This window comes from Podarcis raffonei, chromosome 2 (genome assembly GCF_027172205.1).
Source record: "Podarcis raffonei isolate rPodRaf1 chromosome 2, rPodRaf1.pri, whole genome shotgun sequence".
NCBI classification, from domain to species: domain Eukaryota; kingdom Metazoa; phylum Chordata; class Lepidosauria; order Squamata; family Lacertidae; genus Podarcis; species Podarcis raffonei.
This window is the reverse complement of record NC_070603.1, coordinates 42,705,933-42,724,266: the sequence shown is the minus strand read 5'-3', so window position 1 is coordinate 42,724,266 and position 18,334 is coordinate 42,705,933. Positions and strand designations below refer to the sequence as shown.

Sequence of the window (18,334 nt, the reverse complement as noted above, 5' to 3'; positions counted from 1 at the left end):
ACAGAGCCTCCCTGCATGTTACAGACAGGTGCCAGACCCGTCCTGTTCCCCCCCGCCCCGGTTGTAGCCTGGCCTTAGATGACAGTGAAGGGTTCTTGTTCTTCCTTGAAGAGCAGGTGACTGAGGTCAGAGTCACGTGACCCCTTTCACGGGAATCCGCCTAGAGTGGCTGGGGAAACCCACCCAGATGGGCGGGGTACAAATAAATTATTATTATTATTATTATCTTTTAGCTTTGGCAAAAAAAAAAAAAAAGGTAGCAGAAGCTACTGGTACTTGCACAAATGAACCATATAAAATGATGAATTTGCCATCTCATGCTGCATGCTATTAGCTGCTTCTTTTTGCATTGAATGGCAGAAGGCATAGGCCACATGACCGGCTTCCTAACAGATGAAATGTTGCTTGGATTGAAGGAGGTGATTATAAAATCAGCCACGTGATTTGGCCTCTGCTGCTTATTCCAGGTCCTGGACAGCCGGAAAAGTCTTCTCCTGTAAACTTGCCCACAAAAGATTTGCAGATCAGACCCTTGTTATATTATGGCTCCCTCATCATGAGAGGTTATTCATTTATTTAGACTGGTCTGTGGGGACCCAATGCTGGTCCTTTTTGATGGCTGCTCCAGGCCTCTGACATTCCTTGTCTAAGGAGACCCGTCAAAATCCATTCCTGCAAAAGTTTTCAAGAGAAATAAAGATCATTGTTAGCCACTTTGAAAATAGGCTTTTAATATGAATGCCTTTCTTTAAATCTCCAACACCTTCTTGTTCTTACTGTACTTGATTTTATTTCCTTTTCTGTAGAGAGCACAATCTATTTTATGATATTTGGCTTTATTGCTTGCATTTGTTGCTTTTGTTTTTGCATATCAGCTCTCATATAAATGCAGCCTTGAGTGCCTTGGCAGATAGCTGGGTTATAAATAAACACCTCCTTTACCCTTAGCAGGTATGAATTGAACGTTAGACATACAAGAAGTGAAGTTAAGTTTTAATAGCTGAATCAGTAGCTCAGAAGCTGAAATCCATCTTCACTAACCACTAAAGGGTTTTGAGCCCTTCCTTTGCAAGCTCATAACTTTAATAATTGCTGGGCTTTGTCAAGGTTTGTTCACGTCTCCAGGCAAAACAAATGGCTTTGTATGCAGGCAGCCAGACATCATCGGTGCCATGCACTACAAGAATGACGGTGTAATCCAAATGAATGAAAGTGATGATTTCTTTGTGATATTTACTGGTACGTTTACTATGTACCAAGGAGTTGTAGTGACTATAAGGCAGCAAAATGCAAGGACAGTGTAGAGAACAATGTCCTTCAAGGTCAGATTGTTCTTCATGGGCTGCATCACATCATACTTAGAGTGTACCGATACAGCAACACACCTCCATGCCTATGAACAAATGTAGCTCCCTATTCTGTCACCCAGTGATTTGGGGTGCATGCACAAGCCTGGTCTCAGATACTCCCCTTTCTTCCTCCAGTGTGGCTAAGAGGAGGTGAAAATGGAAAGCTTTGCTTCTTTTTTCAGTTAATCATGGATTATTACGGTGTTCAAACCCTAAACTATTATAAGTCCAGAGACATTAGCCTGAATGGCAATTGATTTGCTTGCAAGGGGATATAGATGATACGTTCTCCTCTTGCACCTAGGAGAAAATTCCTAGATGGGTTAGTACCTGCTTGAGATTAGTGGGTAGTTCCTACCTCTCAGGAAGTATCTCTTCTGCGCTGCCTTCCTGCTGGTTCCAGAATCATGATAAGTTCATTACGCAAGAACTCTGGTTTCATTAAGTTTCAGATTCCACAAGATATGTAAACCAAAGGCACTAGCAATTGAACTGCTTATTAGCATACTAGATTACATAGATCGTTATAGCTGTGTTTCCAAAAAACACAGTTAGGTTCAGTCCATGCTGGAGAGGTGCAAAGGCACATAAATCCCATTTAAGAGGCAGAAAAAGTGATGAAAGAGGACTCAGAATGCTACTAAGAGGGTATAGATTTACTGGTGTTTCTATTCATGTGTCATAATGGGTTGAAATTTTGAACCTAGTTCTGAGTATAACAGGAGATACCCCTAATGCCATATACTGAAATGTACTACAACAGAGGAAAAACACTTTAATGCAAAGTGGTTGTGTACCGTCCTATTTAGCTGCCGTATCAATCGTATCCTGGAATCTCCCAGAGGTAATGCGCTACTGGTTGGTGTGGGAGGAAGTGGCAAGCAGAGCCTGACGAGATTGGCAGTTTTCATTAGCTCACTGGAGGTCTTCCAAATCACCTTGAGGAAAGGCTATGGGATTCCTGACCTGAAGGTGAGCAGCTCATAAAAGTGGGGGTGAAACTTAAGTTTATCTGTTAGCTTAGAATAAGACTCTGTTCAGAATTTAATGTGTTTTAAATTGCTCTGTGCAAAAGAAACACTTATGCTGAAAGCCCTGTTTCACAAGGAGTTCTTGCACAGGGCTTCGGCTGATGGGACTCATTAGTTGAATCCCACCCAGTGATATAACTTCAGTAGTTTCAAGACAATAAGAGTTGATCCAAAGTTACATAAAGGTCCATATAACCGTGCTGCCTCAGAGTGCATGTGAAGAGTTTTAGTTTGAAAGTGTTCCTAAATTGAGTTCTCCCTGCCTATTCCTAACCTAATCAGGTTCCTAGGCTGGAAACCTTCCATTTGTAGAGAGCTTTTAATTTCAGTGTACATTTAAATAAGCATTCACCCTATACTCACTTTCTCATGGGCAGAACTACAAATCCTTGCTGAACATTTGAATCTGTTTTAAGAAAGATCAGTCATCAAAGAAAGTTCGTCATAGAATGGCAGATGGAATGACAAGAGAATTTTAATTATACATTTTTTTCCCTTTAAATACCAGTGTTGTAGAGGAGTGTATAAGGAAGACGTGAATATTCAGAGTAGTGGTGTTGTCCAGTTATTGATCTTCTAATAAAGCTTTGCAAGGAGACTTTAATGACTATTGTGACTCAGACAATAACGCTGAGCTTTGATATTATGCATCTTGGGATAGAATGTGAGGTTATATATTTCCTTCCCACAGTTTCATGTGTGTACAACAATACTCAGTAGGATCTGCAATGTCGTTAAAAATGTATGCAATTTATTCTGCAGGCATACCAGCATATTTGGTTGAATTCTGAATTTAGTCATCAGCATGGTTGGAATTTCACCTCATAGCAGATAGCCGAATTTTTGGTGCTTCAATATACATGCCTTTTCCTTTCTTGTATCTGCAGGCAGACCTGGCAGCACAGTACATTACAGCAGGTCTAAAGAATGTTGGTACCGTCTTCCTCATGACGGACGCTCAAGTGGCCGACGAGAAGTTTTTAGTTTTGGTAAATGACTTGCTTGCTTCAGGTATGGATCTTGGCAATTTGAATATTTAGGCAGACAAAGCAAGAGCAAATCAAAATTGTGAAATGTTTTCCAGAGAACACACATAAATCGGATCCAGCTGCAATTTTATTCCAAGGAACAGTTTTCTTTATAGCAGGAACGAGGGAGCCCTCTGGATGTGTTGGACTATGACTCGTATCATCCCTGATCATTGGCCATGCAGACTCCAGCTAAAAGGAGTTGGAGTCGGACAGTATCTAGAAGGCCACAGATTTCCTGTTCCTATTTCAGAATCCATCTTTCATGCGGGTGCGCACACATGCGCACACACGTTCACAATGCTACCTACTAGCCTGGAAGTAAACTATTGGAATGTGAGCACAATGAGTTGCATCCAGTTAACTCATCCTTTTACCATAAGATCTTCTGCTTCCTCATCAGGCTGTCCCCTCTTTATCCTCTACTTGTTCCCCTTCCAATCTGCTCTATAGAGTTGGGGGGAAACCACAGAGCAGATTGGAGGGGGGGGCGGAGATGGAGGGGAAGTTCTGTTGTGCAAGTGGAAGTCCTTATGTTAATGAGATGACTTATTTAGATAAAACCCTGGAGAAGGCCATCCATGGTAGATGCCATGACTATAATTCAAGACTCACTCAGATCAGCTTAGATCAGCTGGTGACTGGGTTTTTGTTATGTCCCTAAACATACGGCCCATTCCTTTCAGACAGCAATAGCATTTTTCTTGCTATTTTAACTCAAACAACAACCCTGAAGATTTTTACTCCCCTACTGACTTTGCATGCTGCATGTATTCTTTCCCCCTCTCATCTTCCTGTTTTTATCTTTTATCAACATGTTGAGCTGTGTTTTAAGAATTTTATTGTGCTTTACTGATGCTTGGTTTGTGATATTGCTGTTGTGATATGTTTGTTTTGTTGTGATTTTAATTGTTGTAAGTTGCCTGATGTAGAATCCTAGAACTGGAGAATTGGAAGGTACCCAGAGGGTCATCTAGTCCAACCCCCTGCAATGCAGGAATCTCAACTAAAGCATCCATGACAGATGGCCATCCAACCTCTGCTTAGCACACCCCCCCAGTGAAGGAGAGTCTACAACCTCCCAAGGGAATCCATTGCACTGTCAAATAGTTCTTACTATCAGAAAGTTCTTTCTGAAGTTTAATAGGAATATGAATGTTTTAGAAAGATAAAAGGATATACAGGCCTGGTTCTCACATGGTGCGTCCTCTCTGGCACAGCCATGAGGAAGATTATTCATTATGTCTGAATCCGGACAAAGAGTGGTTAGTTTGGCAAAATGGCCAACCTCAGACTGTGATTTGTGATCCCGGCTTGATTCCCTCATGCACAAAAGTTCTTGATTCAGGTGAAATGAGTGATTGGGTTAGCTGATAATGGAAGCAAAGGGCCCCAGTCTTCACCGTTGGCCACACCAGAGAGCTCATGAGCCCAAAGTGCACTTTTCCATAATGTCAGAATACAAACATAGCCTCTTTGGTGCCTGTTTGGTATATAGGCGTAGTGGTAACTTTGGGTGGTGATGTTTCTGCCTTGGCAGCAAGAAACGATTTACATCTGGGATGTAGAATGATGACAAATGGCTCTTTCTGTAATGCTGATTTTCAGTTTGCACCTCACTGTTTATTCTGTTCCTTTGCTTTATTTCTTTATCTGGGGAGATGTGCTAACAGCCCCAAGGTGCTTCTTGATGTACTCTTTCTATTTTATCAAATACCTACTGTAGAAATAATTCAGCTGCAAGGTTAGTCCCTGTGGGCTTACCTAGAGGCCCATTGAGACGAAATCAAGTGGGCTTGTTAGTATGGTTATAACTGTTTGCTTTGGACTCCTTCCCACTCAACAGCAGTGTGAAGATGTTCTGCTCTGTGCAGAATTCATTTTACCAATGATGCAAAGATCACAATGGGTAAAATTACTTCTTTGTTTCCAGGAGAAATTCCTGATCTTTTTCCTGATGATGAAGTTGAAAATATCATTGGTAATATGAGAAATGAAGTAAAAGCCCAAGGATTGATGGACACCAGGGAGGCCTGTTGGAAATTCTTTATTGATAGAGTTAGACGGCAGCTCAAGGTAGGACTGTGTGGTCCCCAAGGACCAGTCATCTGCTGATGCTTTTCAGTTATGCTTTGAAAAATAAAGGATCTTGTGCTTCCGACAGCTATTTCTGTTGGCTGGCTTTCTGCAATAAATTTACTAAGCAATTTCCTCCCAAATGTATTCACATTTGAGTGCTAAGAAAATGTAATATCCCTGCAACAGAAACATTAAATCAAGGGAAATTGTCCGGATCCTACCTAAAACACGAGTAAGAACCACACATGTATTTGCGGGGTGAGGGAGGGGAATGACTGTGTGGCGAAGCCCTTAGATGAGTGTGCCTTCTGTTTCTGAACTGTGGTTCTGTGCCATGCATTTTTTGGAACTTGCTGTAAGTCAGCTTCTGGCATGGCTTGAAAGCCGTAAGGACAAGCCGTACCAATGGAACGTTTTTGTGTGGTGTATGGTAAAGGTAAAAAAGGTGAAGGACCCCAGGATGGTTAAGTCCAGTCAAAGGCGACTATGGGGTGCGGTGCTCATCTCGCTTTGCAGGCTGAAGGAGCCGGCATTTGTCCACAGACAGACTGCTTCTCACACATGGAGGACCGTGCCGAGTGCCAGAGTGCATGGAAACTCTGCTTACCTTCCCACTTCAGTGATACCTATTTATCTACTTGCACTGGCATGGACTGTAGCCTGCACTGTGTGAGAGAAGGGAGGCAATCAAACCAGTCAAACAAATCCTTCCCTACTTGATAAGTGTATTGCTGCCACCCGGTTGACACCTTTCCCTCAGTTTGCCTCTGCTAAATAGTCCTTTAACCTTTTGTTACCTACCTCCTATACTGGGTAGAGTGGTATGGCAATTCACTCTCAGTTAAACTGCCCCCCATCAATGATTTTACTTATGGTTCTAGTAAGGCAACAAGTTTTTAAAGTTTTTTTTTTGGTTGGGGAAATAAAATTTTGCAGCTTGAGTAGATACCCAAGAGAGCAAATAAAAAGTAAACAGAGGTCAACACATCCAGCTGTATCTATTATAGACTTGGGCTCTCTTAAAGCATTTCAGCCCTTTCCCTCTCTTGCAGCTCTTCACATTTTTGTTTCTACATTTTCTAGATTGTCATCTGTACGAAATTAGTTATATACAATTGGTTAAAAAGTTTTTCTGATTAAATTTCTTTCTCCACTTAACTACCTTGTCTCTAGACTGAACTTTTGAATTTCCTGTGCACAACATCCTGAGCAAAAACTTCCTCCTGTGTTTTTAACCTTCCTCTGAGCCTGAGAGGGCCAGATTTGATGAAGTGAAGTGCTGTGAGGGCTGACCAAAGGGTCAACCAAAGGATTAGGCCCCCGAAACACACTTTGGACATGGCTGGTCTAAAGCAAATGTCACCATTTTACAACCAAATACTGAACACAAAATGGCTGCAAGTCCTACTTGTTCAAATCTTGCTTTCTCAGTTTCTCAGCATCTGTTTTCTGTTCCTTCAGGTTGCTCTTTGCTTTTCCCCAGTGGGGAACAAGCTGAGAGTTCGTAGTCGGAAGTTCCCAGCCATTGTTAACTGTACAGCAATAGATTGGTTCCATGAGTGGCCCCGAGAAGCTCTGGAGTCAGTCAGCCTGCGCTTCTTGCAAGGGACAGAAACTATTGAGGTAAGCAATTATTTGAGGACTGCTTCCCACATAACTTCTTTCCTTTACTGAGATTCAAAACCCAAGGAGGTCCTTGGGAAGATAACACACGCAAAGCCCAACTTCTGGAATGTCATTCCTGTAGTTGTGAGGCTTGGTAACTAAGCTGCTATATTATTTCAGGCCTTTTCATGGGGCATTTAGCCATCTGGCTCAAAATATTTCCTCTTCCATCTTATTTTTAGGCTTCAGTGAAGGAATCCATAAGCAAGTTCATGGCTTATGTGCACACCAGCGTTAATGAAATGTCCCGTTCCTACCTGAGTAATGAACGCCGTTATAACTACACCACCCCCAAGTCATTCTTGGAACAGATTAAGCTCTATCAGAATTTGCTGCTTAAAAAGGAGAAAGAACTGACAGCAAAAATGGAGCGGCTAGAGAACGGCCTGCAGAAGCTTAGCAGCACATCTGCACAGGTGAGGAGGCCTTTGTTGCAAAGTAGGATGCAAAGTAATGCAAATATTGTAAAGGTAGGAGATGAAAAGAATATCTACCTACCTACCTACACACACACACACACACACACACGACTTTCTTCTCCATTATGGCATCCTGTACCCTTTAGAAGCACATATGAAACAAACAATTACAGTATTTTTTGCTCTATAAGACGCACTTTTCCCCTCCTAAATAGTAAGGGGAAATGTGTGTGCGTCTTATGGAGCGAATGGAGGCTGTGCTGCTATCCCAGAAGCCAGAACAGCAAGAGGGATCACTGCGCAGCGCTCCCTCTTGCTGTTTTAGCTTCTGGCTTAGTCCCTCAGTCCCTTCCCCCACCTCCCGGAAAAGCCCCCAAGAGCCGAGCTCCCTTTAAAGAGCCGCACGGAGCATGTGTGTGGCTCTTGGGGGCTTTTCCTGAGGAGTGATGGGCTGCCCTCCTCCCTCCTCGGGGAAAAGCCTGCAAGCGCCGCACACACGTTCCACGCGGCTCGTGAAAGGGAGCGCTGAGCAGAGCCTGGGATGCATACAGGCTCTGCTCAGTGCTCTCTTTAAAGAATATTTTTTTTCTTGCATTCCCCCTCTAAAAAATAGGTGCGTCTTATGGTCAGGTACGTCTTATGGAGCGAAAAATATATGCGCGGGGTCAGTTGTGTGGGTCTTTTCTGTATTACTATTACTGTGTATCTTAGACTGCTGTTTGCCTGTTTGTGTGTGCAAAGAGGACTACCTTCAGCCTTACATTTATAAATTGGATTTATATAAATTGTTTGCTATCTGTAATGAATTTGGTGTGTGTGTGTGTGATACATTAACAGGGCAGTTTGCCTCACCCCTGCCATTGTCAAGCCGAGTGCTTTCCTCCCAGAAGCACTGCACCCTGCTGCTTTCACAGATCAGATAATGAGGTGGATGGGCTTGTGGGCTGATTAAAAAACTGGAGCTGTGCCAGAATGTAGGGTGAATTCAATTCCTGCTCTACATCGTCTTGTTCTTTTTACTGAAGCAACTGCTATGCTCCTTTAAGAAGGAAGATATTAAGACCCAGTTTGCATCTAGCACTAAGCTAAAACATGGCTAAGCATGAACAAGTTAAGCATGTGTGTACACAAAGCAATAAATTGTGGATGTTTTGGTCCTCTTCTGGTACTGCTGGAAGCTAAGCTGTGCTTTACCTTAGAGTTCCATGCAAAGTCAGCCTCTTGGTTTGCCTCACTTCAGACAAACTATCGAGTTCAAAGTTGGTTCTTTTTCCTTTTGCAATAGACATTTATTGAAAGTTTCTCCCCCAGTAGAATATTGTATTCCATGACATATAAACCATAACATTATAAAAAGAAAACATTGGTACAAGTGAGACACATTGCAAAGTAGAGGCGAGTACTGTACTGCGAACATTACATTTGGATAAAACCTACATAAACCAATGTATATGAAATTGAGCAAGGGACTAGAAATTCTTGAGTATCATATCAGACCACAGAGGACAATGTGAATCTGGCAAGATGGGGGAAGGAGAGAGAGAGCCACCTCAATGAGTTACAAATTTAGTAAAAAGGTAAAAGGTAAAAGTAAAGGGGACCCCTGGCCATTAGGTCCAGTCGTGGCCGACTCTGGGGTTGCGGCGCTCATCTCGCTTTATTGGCCGAGGGAGCCGGCGTACAGCTTCCAGGTCATGTGGCCAGCATGACTAAGTCGCTTCTGGCGAACAAGGGCAGCGCATGGAAACACCATTGACAAAGAAGGACTTCTTAATATTTATCCCTCTAATTTGACATGATCAGTTACTTTTTCTACAACCAAGGTTTGTTCTTGGCTTACCAGTTGTATTTTTTTTGTGGGGGGTGAACCGCAAGCCCAGGTTCACATGTTACTTTTTGTACCCGCACACTTGTTCACTCGTGCAAAATGACAAACATCTGCTGGCATACTGAAAACGCCAAGGGCTGGGGGCAGGCTGCCAGAGAAAATACCTCAAGCAGCTGTGAGCCCTGTAAGTCCTATGTGCACCCAGAAATCTATTCTCAGTGGTTATTCCAGTCCCACTTTGTGAATCTTTTAGAGCTGCGTTGTTTTAGCATGTATCTCATGAAGTGGACTCCAGTCCACAAAACATTATGAAACTGTCAATTTTGGTTTCTCTCTGTTTCTCATTTTCCCCAATCTTAAATTTAGTTCTCCATATTTCCACATCAGTTAGTGTCTTTTCTTAGAATGGCAATGGTGCCCACTTGAGAAGTGCTGGAACTGAGTTCCTGTGAGCTCCCCCTGAAAAAAAGCCCTGGCTTCCCTGATCTTCACGGTACAGTATTGCCAGTACATGCAGGGAATGAGAAGCTTTCGGGCAACCATTTTATTTTCAGAACTCTTCTCCCTCTGAGAAGGGAATTGCATTCCACTTAGCTTCCTATGCCTGCCCTGAGGCAACCTGTTAGCATTTCTTTTGTTTTTTAAAAAAGGTTTCATTGAATTCCAGACTTGAGTCTCTCCTGCTGTAGCAATTAATTGCTGACCTTTCTGATGCAGTGAATGTAGTAGTCCTGAAACCCCTGGCACAAGTAATCGGATTAAAAGAGCCTGCTGGGAGCCTACTAGGAATCCTCTCTGTTCTTAATGCTCCTACTTTTTGTGCAGGATTTTTACCTTCTGTCCCCCTGGGAATTATGTAGCGCTGGCCTTGCTTGTATCTGGCTTGCTTTGTTCTCCTTTCCGTCAATATCCACAAATCCATCTAAGGTTCCCTCAGAGAAAACACATCTTCCCCCTTCTCAGTTGAGGGGAAAACAAAGCACGTGGATTGGTCAGGCCTTAATTTTCAGGGTTGAAGAGCTGTGTGGAGGCAAGTTGGGTTGCTCTGAGCTTGTTAGCTCAACCCTGTGGGCCAACACAGAGGGTAAGAAGCATACCAAAGTTGGACCACTTGTCTGGTCATGATTACCCTCCACTATATTGCCATATATTGCTTTGTTTGTTAGCCATATCCTCCACAATGTCTCTGGAAGGGCCTTTACTGACCGTCTTATGTGGAATCGTATAAGCCCAGAAGAAAAAACAAACAAACACGCTTTCTTTTTTTAAACACTCTTGCAACCATTGATGACCAGGTTGAAAAGATAATCCTATTCACATAAAAGAAACTAAGATTTCTCATACCTTCCCTCAGTTGATCCCCCCTGTTAGCCATCTTGTGATTTGTCAGTCATTGTTAATTAATTAATTAATTAATTAATTAATTAATTAATTTGTATACCCCTTCATTTGTAGGTCTCAGGGTGGTTCACAAGATAAAAACACAAAATACATAATAAAAGCAAGGACTAAACAAACCAATATGTATATGACTTCATGGAAGAGTTTTAAGGCCAGAACATGTGGGGTTTGTTTTCTCCTTCATCTTCAAAATAAAGATCTAATACTTCATTGAAACCTACATTAAGTTTTCAGCTCAAATACTAGCCCAATATTATGGCCACCAGTGCAGATTTTAGCATCTCAACTTACACTTTCCCCACCTCAGATTGATTTGGTATTAATGACATGGTTCAGATGCCCAAACTTCACATTACAAGTATTTGCTTGATGGTGCTCTTAAAACAAGAAAAGCTGCTTTGTGTTGGCAGTATTTGGGAGTGAAGTGGGGGCATTTGTACTTTCCCACCCATTATTTCACTGTTTCATATCTCCCTCTCTCCCCCACCCCCCACCAAATGTATGTTTGCAAGGACAGAAATGCATTTGAAGCCTCATGGGGGAAATGTCATTGAAGGAAGCAATATGGAACAAAGACATGATGGGTGTGAAAATGTACATGCCCCTTCCACTGCTGTGTCTCCACACACAAACGTTGCCCACTGGAATAACATCACCACCACACATTTTTGCATGGAATGCTTAGTTTAGGGTTAAGTATTAAGGTTTCAGTGTTTGCTTTTCATGAGTGATGAAGCTTTTTCTGCTTTAAAAACAGTTTCCCTTCCTTTGTCAGAGGATCTATACACAGGGACAATTATTCTGCTTTGTTGCATTTTCCTGGCTTTCAAATACAACCCTGGTTCTTAATACTTTGGAGCCTTTCTTGGGCTTTTTTTTAGTTCCTTTCAAAAATATGTCAAATCTTTAACCTTCAATTACTGTTGTATACTCTGCATTTTTTTAAAAGAAGGCTTTGTCTGGAAATGCCATTGCATCTTACAATGAGAGCCAGTGGATTGCATTTCTATCCTCTCCCTTTATATAGCTATTATAAGGGTTGTGTAGAGCTGACAAGTCAATCCCTTGGTTGCCTCATCGGAGCACTTAAAGCCCGATAAACTTTCTATTCATACATGTATCCAGCATGCAATTACTTATCATAGGCTGAAGGCTCTAAGCCATATCTAAAAGCAGCCCCCCCACAAAACCCCCAAATCTCTCTTCCTTCAATTTCCCCACATCTCCAAAGAATTTTAAATGAGCCAAACTTGCCACTGAGTTTTGCTGACCAAAGTGCTTATTCACCCCCAAGTAAGCTAAGGGTAATTTTGCTTCCTCCAGCAGAACAACGGGAGATGAAAATGGATTAGCTGTTCTGCAAAGGCATATACAAAGGACAGGGCTCTATTCAGAGCTTACACAAAATGCCTGCCACTTACTTTAGGGCGATTACAGGGTGTTTAAAACCAGTGCTGAAAATGGCATGGAATCCCAGACCAATTATATGTCTGCCTTTCCCCACAGGCAAAGGTTTACCCTGGAGCTCCAGAGCTTACCCTTGCAGGTTAAATAAAAAGAACATTTGTTCTGTATAGCGCTGTAGTGTTCTTATAAAGGAATTGAAGCTGGTGCTGTCGCAGGGCCTGCGAAGAGTTGTTCATTGAAAGCAGTATGGCTGTCATAGCATGTGGAAACTAGTTCTACATCCTTAAAAAAACACATCTCCAAAGAGATTGCTTTGTGTGTCTTCTTCGGCCATTGTGCCACATCCCATCTTTTCTCCAATGACAGAAAGTGCATCACCAACCGCACATGAAGGGGGCTCAAGGAAGAGCTGCATGTGACATGAATGCACAAGTCTGAAGAAGGAAGAGTGTTTGTTGTTATTAGGAATGGGTCCCAAATTGCATAGCAGCTTGGAGTTAGAAACCATCTTGATCTATAATAATAACGTTGTTGTTGTTTTTAAGTCAGCTGAGATGAGGATGTTTTCGGTAAGAGGCAAGAAAAAAGCCATCTCGGAGTACAGTTAAATCACAATATCCCAGTTTCCGTCTTGATTGCTTTTGGGCAGATCAGGCTGGGTTTTGAGATGGAAAGAGCAGACAGCCTTTCTCCCAGAAATGGAGGTGAAATGCACTCACAGCTTAAAGTTGGCCGAGGCTCTCATAAAGCATCTGGAAGGTGTTTATCTGCACATGCTGATGACCCTTCTTTTTGTTCTGCAGAATTAAGCTTCCAGTACTTTCAGCAGATGATCACTGATGGGGATACACTGGTGCCCAACCCATACAGCAGCTTCTGTCCCAGTACAGAGGAGACAGGAGAAGCTCAAGGAATAGGATTAGGGTGAAGCTGAAGCAGGGTTGCCCTTATGTGGGGAAATAGTAGGAGGATTAAATGAAGGCCAGGTGTTGAGAGGGTGAATATAGAAAAGGTATGATGGGGCAACTTTTTGGTTCATGTGTGGTTCAAGAGGTACAGAACCCCCTAAATATATGATGCTAAATGCAGCAATCAGCCAGATGTCAGATCAAAATATAGGTGACATAGCAGATGTTCACTTTCCAGTTTATCAAGTTCGGTTCCCAGGATGTAGCCATTAAAAATCCAGAACCAAACACTGGTTCCAGTTTCCCCCCTCCATCTAGAAATGAATCCATTGGCTTGACATCTGTTGAGCACTTTCGTCTTCTCCCCCCTGCCCTCTCCCACTTTTCAGACATTCTTTTTATCTAAGTGCCCATGATACTAATTCCATGTCCTCTCTGACTGGGTTTGCATCGTCTTTACTCCAGGTAGATGATTTAAAGGCAAAGTTGGCAGCTCAGGAGGTGGAGCTGAAGCAGAAGAATGAAGATGCAGACAAACTGATCCAGGTGGTGGGCATCGAGACAGAGAAAGTCAGCAAGGAGAAGGCTATTGCTGATGATGAGGAGCAGAAGGTAGCCCTGATCACGCAGGAGGTCCAGCAGAAGCAGAAGGACTGTGAGGAGGACTTGGCAAAAGCTGAACCAGCCCTTGCAGCTGCTCAGGAAGCCCTCAACACACTCAATAGGGTAAGACCGTAAGAAGAGCTTGATGAATCAGGCCAGTGGCCCATCTAGTCCAGCATCCTGTTCTTAAAGTGACCAATCAGGTGCCTGTGGGGATCCTACGAGCTGAACATCAGTGCAACAGGTTTTGGGGTGGTGAAAATGGGATTTTCATAATTGGGCTGTGGAGCTGTGCATATTTACTTAGGAACAGGGGTGCCAACTGTAGGGGGTCCTGGTGGCCTGAGCACCCACAAAAATTTTGTTGTGTGTTCTCAGCACCAAAACCACAGGGCCTCCAACGCAACTTCTGGTGCCACACGAAGCAATGGAAGTCATGTCCGAGGCCTTGCGAGATCTCAGAAATGCTTACCAAGGCTGCGGAGTGTGTGACATCATGACGTCACATCACAATGTGACATCATGACACCATGTCACCTGTGCTGGGCACCCATAACCTGAGGTCTAAGTTGGTGCCCCTGCTTAGGAAGAAGCCCCATTTAACACATTGGGACTTCTAGGTCATGCGCAGGGTCAGACTGCACATTCTCTTGATTTGTAGCAACAATGATCTGAGATGAAATTTGAAACCAGTGGATTCCCTCTCATTTATCACTCAGTTGTGAACTCATAGCAATAACTTACCTTAGCTCAGGAAATGCTTGTTTCCTTTTCTTTCACACAATATAATGCTTTGTGCTCAAGGTGGGGTGTGTGTGTCTGTGTCTGTGTGTGTGTGTGTGTGTGTGTGTGTGTGAGAGAGAGAGAGAGAGAGAGAGAGAGAGAGAGAGAGAAATCCTGTGAACAAGTAAACATGAAACCTTTATGTATTTAGTTTCTTGTACTTCTGAGTCACCTCATGATCCATGTTGTCTGGGTGACATGCAGTTTAAACAAATGAAAACAAATCAGTCAAATGCGACAATTGTGGCACTTTGCTGAGAACAATCAAAATCCATCAAAACTACAACACAGAGAGTTAAAACTCACAGTGCAAAATGTACCAAATCTCTATAACAGCAGAGACTCAAATAATAGCAGCGAACTAAGTTAAAGCTACATTAGAAAGTCTGGGACAATAAAAAGGTATTTGCTTGACACCAAAAGGATGTTAATATGGGTGCCAGGTGAGCCTCTCTAGGGAGAGTGCTCTACAGCTGGGAAAGAACCACTAATAAGATCTTCTCCCTTGTAGCTGCCCTCCACACTTCAGAATGAGGAGGCAAGTGGAGCAGTCTGTCAAAAGATGGGCTTAGGTAGGTACACATGAGAAAGAGCCATCCTTTAGTTGTTGAGGTCCCATTGTAGGAATTGGTTATGCATCCATATACCTATTGCAGAACCAATCCAATGATGAAGAAAGGTGACATAAGATATAAGATGCTGCTCAGAAAGCCATCCTGGGAAATATTTTGCAGAGAATCTGTTCCATTGTGTTTGCATGCATGGGCCTGGTTTGGATGTCACATTAGACTATAGTTCAACATGAAGTATGGTTTGTTGTGAATGAGCAGCATGTTAGTGCTAGTGCATGCTGCTTAAAAGTCCCCACTTCACCCCTCCTCGTTCCTGCTGTAGCCATACCAGGGAGAAAACAAACCAGAGGCTGGCTGGCTCATTATGTACGAAGTAATGGCTTGTTTCTGCCCAAACTGGTTCACATGTTTACCGGTTCACACATAATGCAGAGCTAGCTTCTGGTTTGCTTCTTGCCAAGTGTGGCAGCAGCAGAAGAGGAGTGAAGGAGGGGCTTTTGAGCAATGAACCCGCACACTGCTCATTCACCTTAAAGCACAGTTTATTTTTAACTGTGCTTTATGAACCAGGCAATGGAATCATTTCAAATAACTGAACCTATTTGAGCAAAAAAAATGGGGTTTGGAATAAACGGGTTGTAGGGTGACTGCAGCATACCCAAAAGCAGGAGAGAGGATCCCTATGTCAAGGCTTATTTGCTAATGCATCTTAGCATATGCACAGACTGAATTGTTCCCTGTCTTCCATTATGGTTAGGCTAAACCAAGAAAAATGCCCAAAGATCAAGCAATTAAAAACAAACAAAAGCAGGTAGCAGCTTTCTGTTTGGTTCTGTTTTTTAGGGCAGCCATGGCGATTCTGTTGACAGGATCCGTGTGTCTAGAAACAAAATCCTAATGCAGCAGGAAAATGTTTGGATCCTGTCAATTTGGGTTTCATGCTGAAACTGTATAACATCTCATTAAGGCAAGATTAATGGGAAGCCTGGAGCTTCCCTGGAGACCAAGGCAGCAGCGTTTACAGAGCACCAGAAATCACATCCTCCTCCTCACCTGCGTCAGAGAGTTTAGCCCATCCGTTGACATGAATAATTGGCTCTATTTGTGTGTTTATTAAGAAGTTTCAGCCATTAGTGCAGATATGTTTACATTGTGCTTTCATACGGAGCAAAATGAATATGCATTGCTCTTTAGTAGAAAGCAGTGGGAAATATAGATTGCTGGGGGAGGGAGGTTGGAACAAGGAAGATTGGTGGGTGTCCAAATAGATTATCTGGGCTTTGCATTTCAGTTGTGTTGCTGTCTGATCAATTTTAGGCACACATAGTTCAATTAGAAAAATGCCACCCATATTTTCTCCTTCATACACTGGTATTAGTCTGATAATGGGGATTTATTTTTATTTTAAAAAAGAGAAATCTTCACTACCCCATATTCTTCATCTGGCCTTCAAGATGGTTGGACTTTGTGAGGATGAATATTCCTTTGGTGCTCTCTGGTAATTGGCCAGTGTTGCTCTGCTGCTTTTATGGGAATGGGTGCCTTCTACCAGTTGCACAGTTTCCTGGGTGAAAATGAATGGCAAACATTGGTACAAAGCTCTTAAGACCATAAGAATTGCTTGCTGGATCACCCTAACCTCCACCTGGTCTTGTATTTGTTTTCAAGGCAGATGTGCTTGGAAGCTTACAAGCAGACCAAGAAGGCAATGGCCATGCTGTGTTATCTGTAGCTGGTATTCAAAAATAGAAGTGAGGTCTGCAAAAAAAGTTGCAGTGTGGAGTGCTTCTGTTCAGTATTTGAGTCAATCAGCCATGCTTTCTTCCAAAATTCCTTGTTCCATTTCCCTTTCTTTTTGTACTTCAAATGGGGTTTCCTTGTGCCTGCTGATACATTAAGGATTGGCACTCATTCCTGGACATCACGAAGTGGTGTAATCTACCCTAAGTCCTAAGGATGATATGAACAATAAATCCAGCTGGGGAGTGGGGATATTTCAGGAAGAAGGGAAAAAATATATGGCCAGCTCAGATAACTGTGCCTAATCAGTATGAAGGTTGAGTGACACACTTTGCGGCTGGATGCCTCAGCACTCGGTTGGTGCTTCATTGTGTACTGATTGGAGTGCATGATGAAGCAAGGAAGTGACTGATTTGCCGCCCATTCAGCTGCAGTGTGCATTCACTAGGTCTCGGGGCTGCTGTGTACCAAGGGTTGTGGGAACAGACCTGGAGAACTTTCTATCCCCTCTCCGGAAAGATTCATACCGAATGCCAGACCGGTAGACATCGACACCCTCTCTCACTCACCCAAAGGACCTTGCTGAGGGGGCCAAAACAGGTGTTATTTCAATTGCATGGCTAGTGTACACTTTAGGGTTTGTTGGTTTGTTTCACAATACAGGGAGGCAAGGTTTTAGTTCCCACCCTAAGTTGCAAGTTGGATGAAAATTGCTCCCATGCCACAATTAACTTTAGGTAGGTAAGCCCTGTTAGTGCCAGATTGCCCCCACTCCCACGCTGGGAATTTAAAATGTAAAAGCCCAGATGTGGAAGCTAGCCTTGCAGTGGAAGGAAAGTCTGTCTTGGCCCTGAGATGGAGCTGTTGAGTTCTGCAGCCAGTACTGTAGGTGGCTGCCGCTTGCACCCAGCCCATTCATACTGTTAATCTGTTAGCAGAATAATTCAAAGCCCACGGCACAGCAGACTGCTGTCTGTGTGGCCTTAAAACAGATGTCATTGTTCCTAACAAGCAAATAAATGAAAGCGCTTCAGCGCCAGGTAGACTCTGCTGTCAGGCAAATAATTCAAACCTTAGTTCAGGAGTGGCATTGCCGGAAGGGTTTTAGCTGAGTGGGGAGCATGTCGACAGTTTGCAGCTGAAACGCCTCCCCCCGCCCCATGACAGGGTTTCAGGTATAGGACTTCAACTTAACAATGCAACTCAAGCTGCTTTCTCTGTGGGACTTCCCCCATTCGCTAGTAGTGACAGAGGCATCGTTTCTCAGAGCTACTTGAAACAAATTCCAGTGGTGAGCATGTTGGGATCTGGAAATGGCTTACACACCTTTTTCGTTTCATGCAGATTTGCTGATATTCCACCAGGTTCTGAACATAAGAAGAACTCTGCTGGATCTGGCTATAATCCTGTCTCTGCTTATTGAGTTCCCATAGAGTCCGACCAGATGCTGCTGGGAATTTCATAAGCAGGACACAAGGGCAACAGCCCGCTACTGCCCACAGCAACTGACAATTGGGGCAT

At 43.1% G+C, this 18,334-nt stretch overlaps 1 protein-coding gene across 5 annotated transcripts in view; it reads left to right on the top strand.

The window, feature by feature from the left end:
• DNAH9 (dynein axonemal heavy chain 9) overlaps positions 1 to 18,334 on the top strand; it is a 220,452-nt gene that overhangs the window by 99,511 nt on the left and 102,607 nt on the right. For all 5 annotated transcript variants that reach the window (XR_008328846.1, XR_008328847.1, XM_053376206.1 and 2 more), the window contains 6 exons: positions 2,159 to 2,321; positions 3,268 to 3,391; positions 5,342 to 5,484; positions 6,949 to 7,110; positions 7,335 to 7,568; positions 13,581 to 13,841. Coding sequence is in view for 3 of the 5 variants with exons in the window: in XM_053376206.1 (XP_053232181.1) it covers positions 2,159 to 2,321; positions 3,268 to 3,391; positions 5,342 to 5,484; positions 6,949 to 7,110; positions 7,335 to 7,568; positions 13,581 to 13,841 (1,087 nt within the window). In the remaining 2 variants the exon portion in view is untranslated. The remainder of the gene's footprint in view (positions 1 to 2,158; positions 2,322 to 3,267; positions 3,392 to 5,341; positions 5,485 to 6,948; positions 7,111 to 7,334; positions 7,569 to 13,580; positions 13,842 to 18,334) is intronic.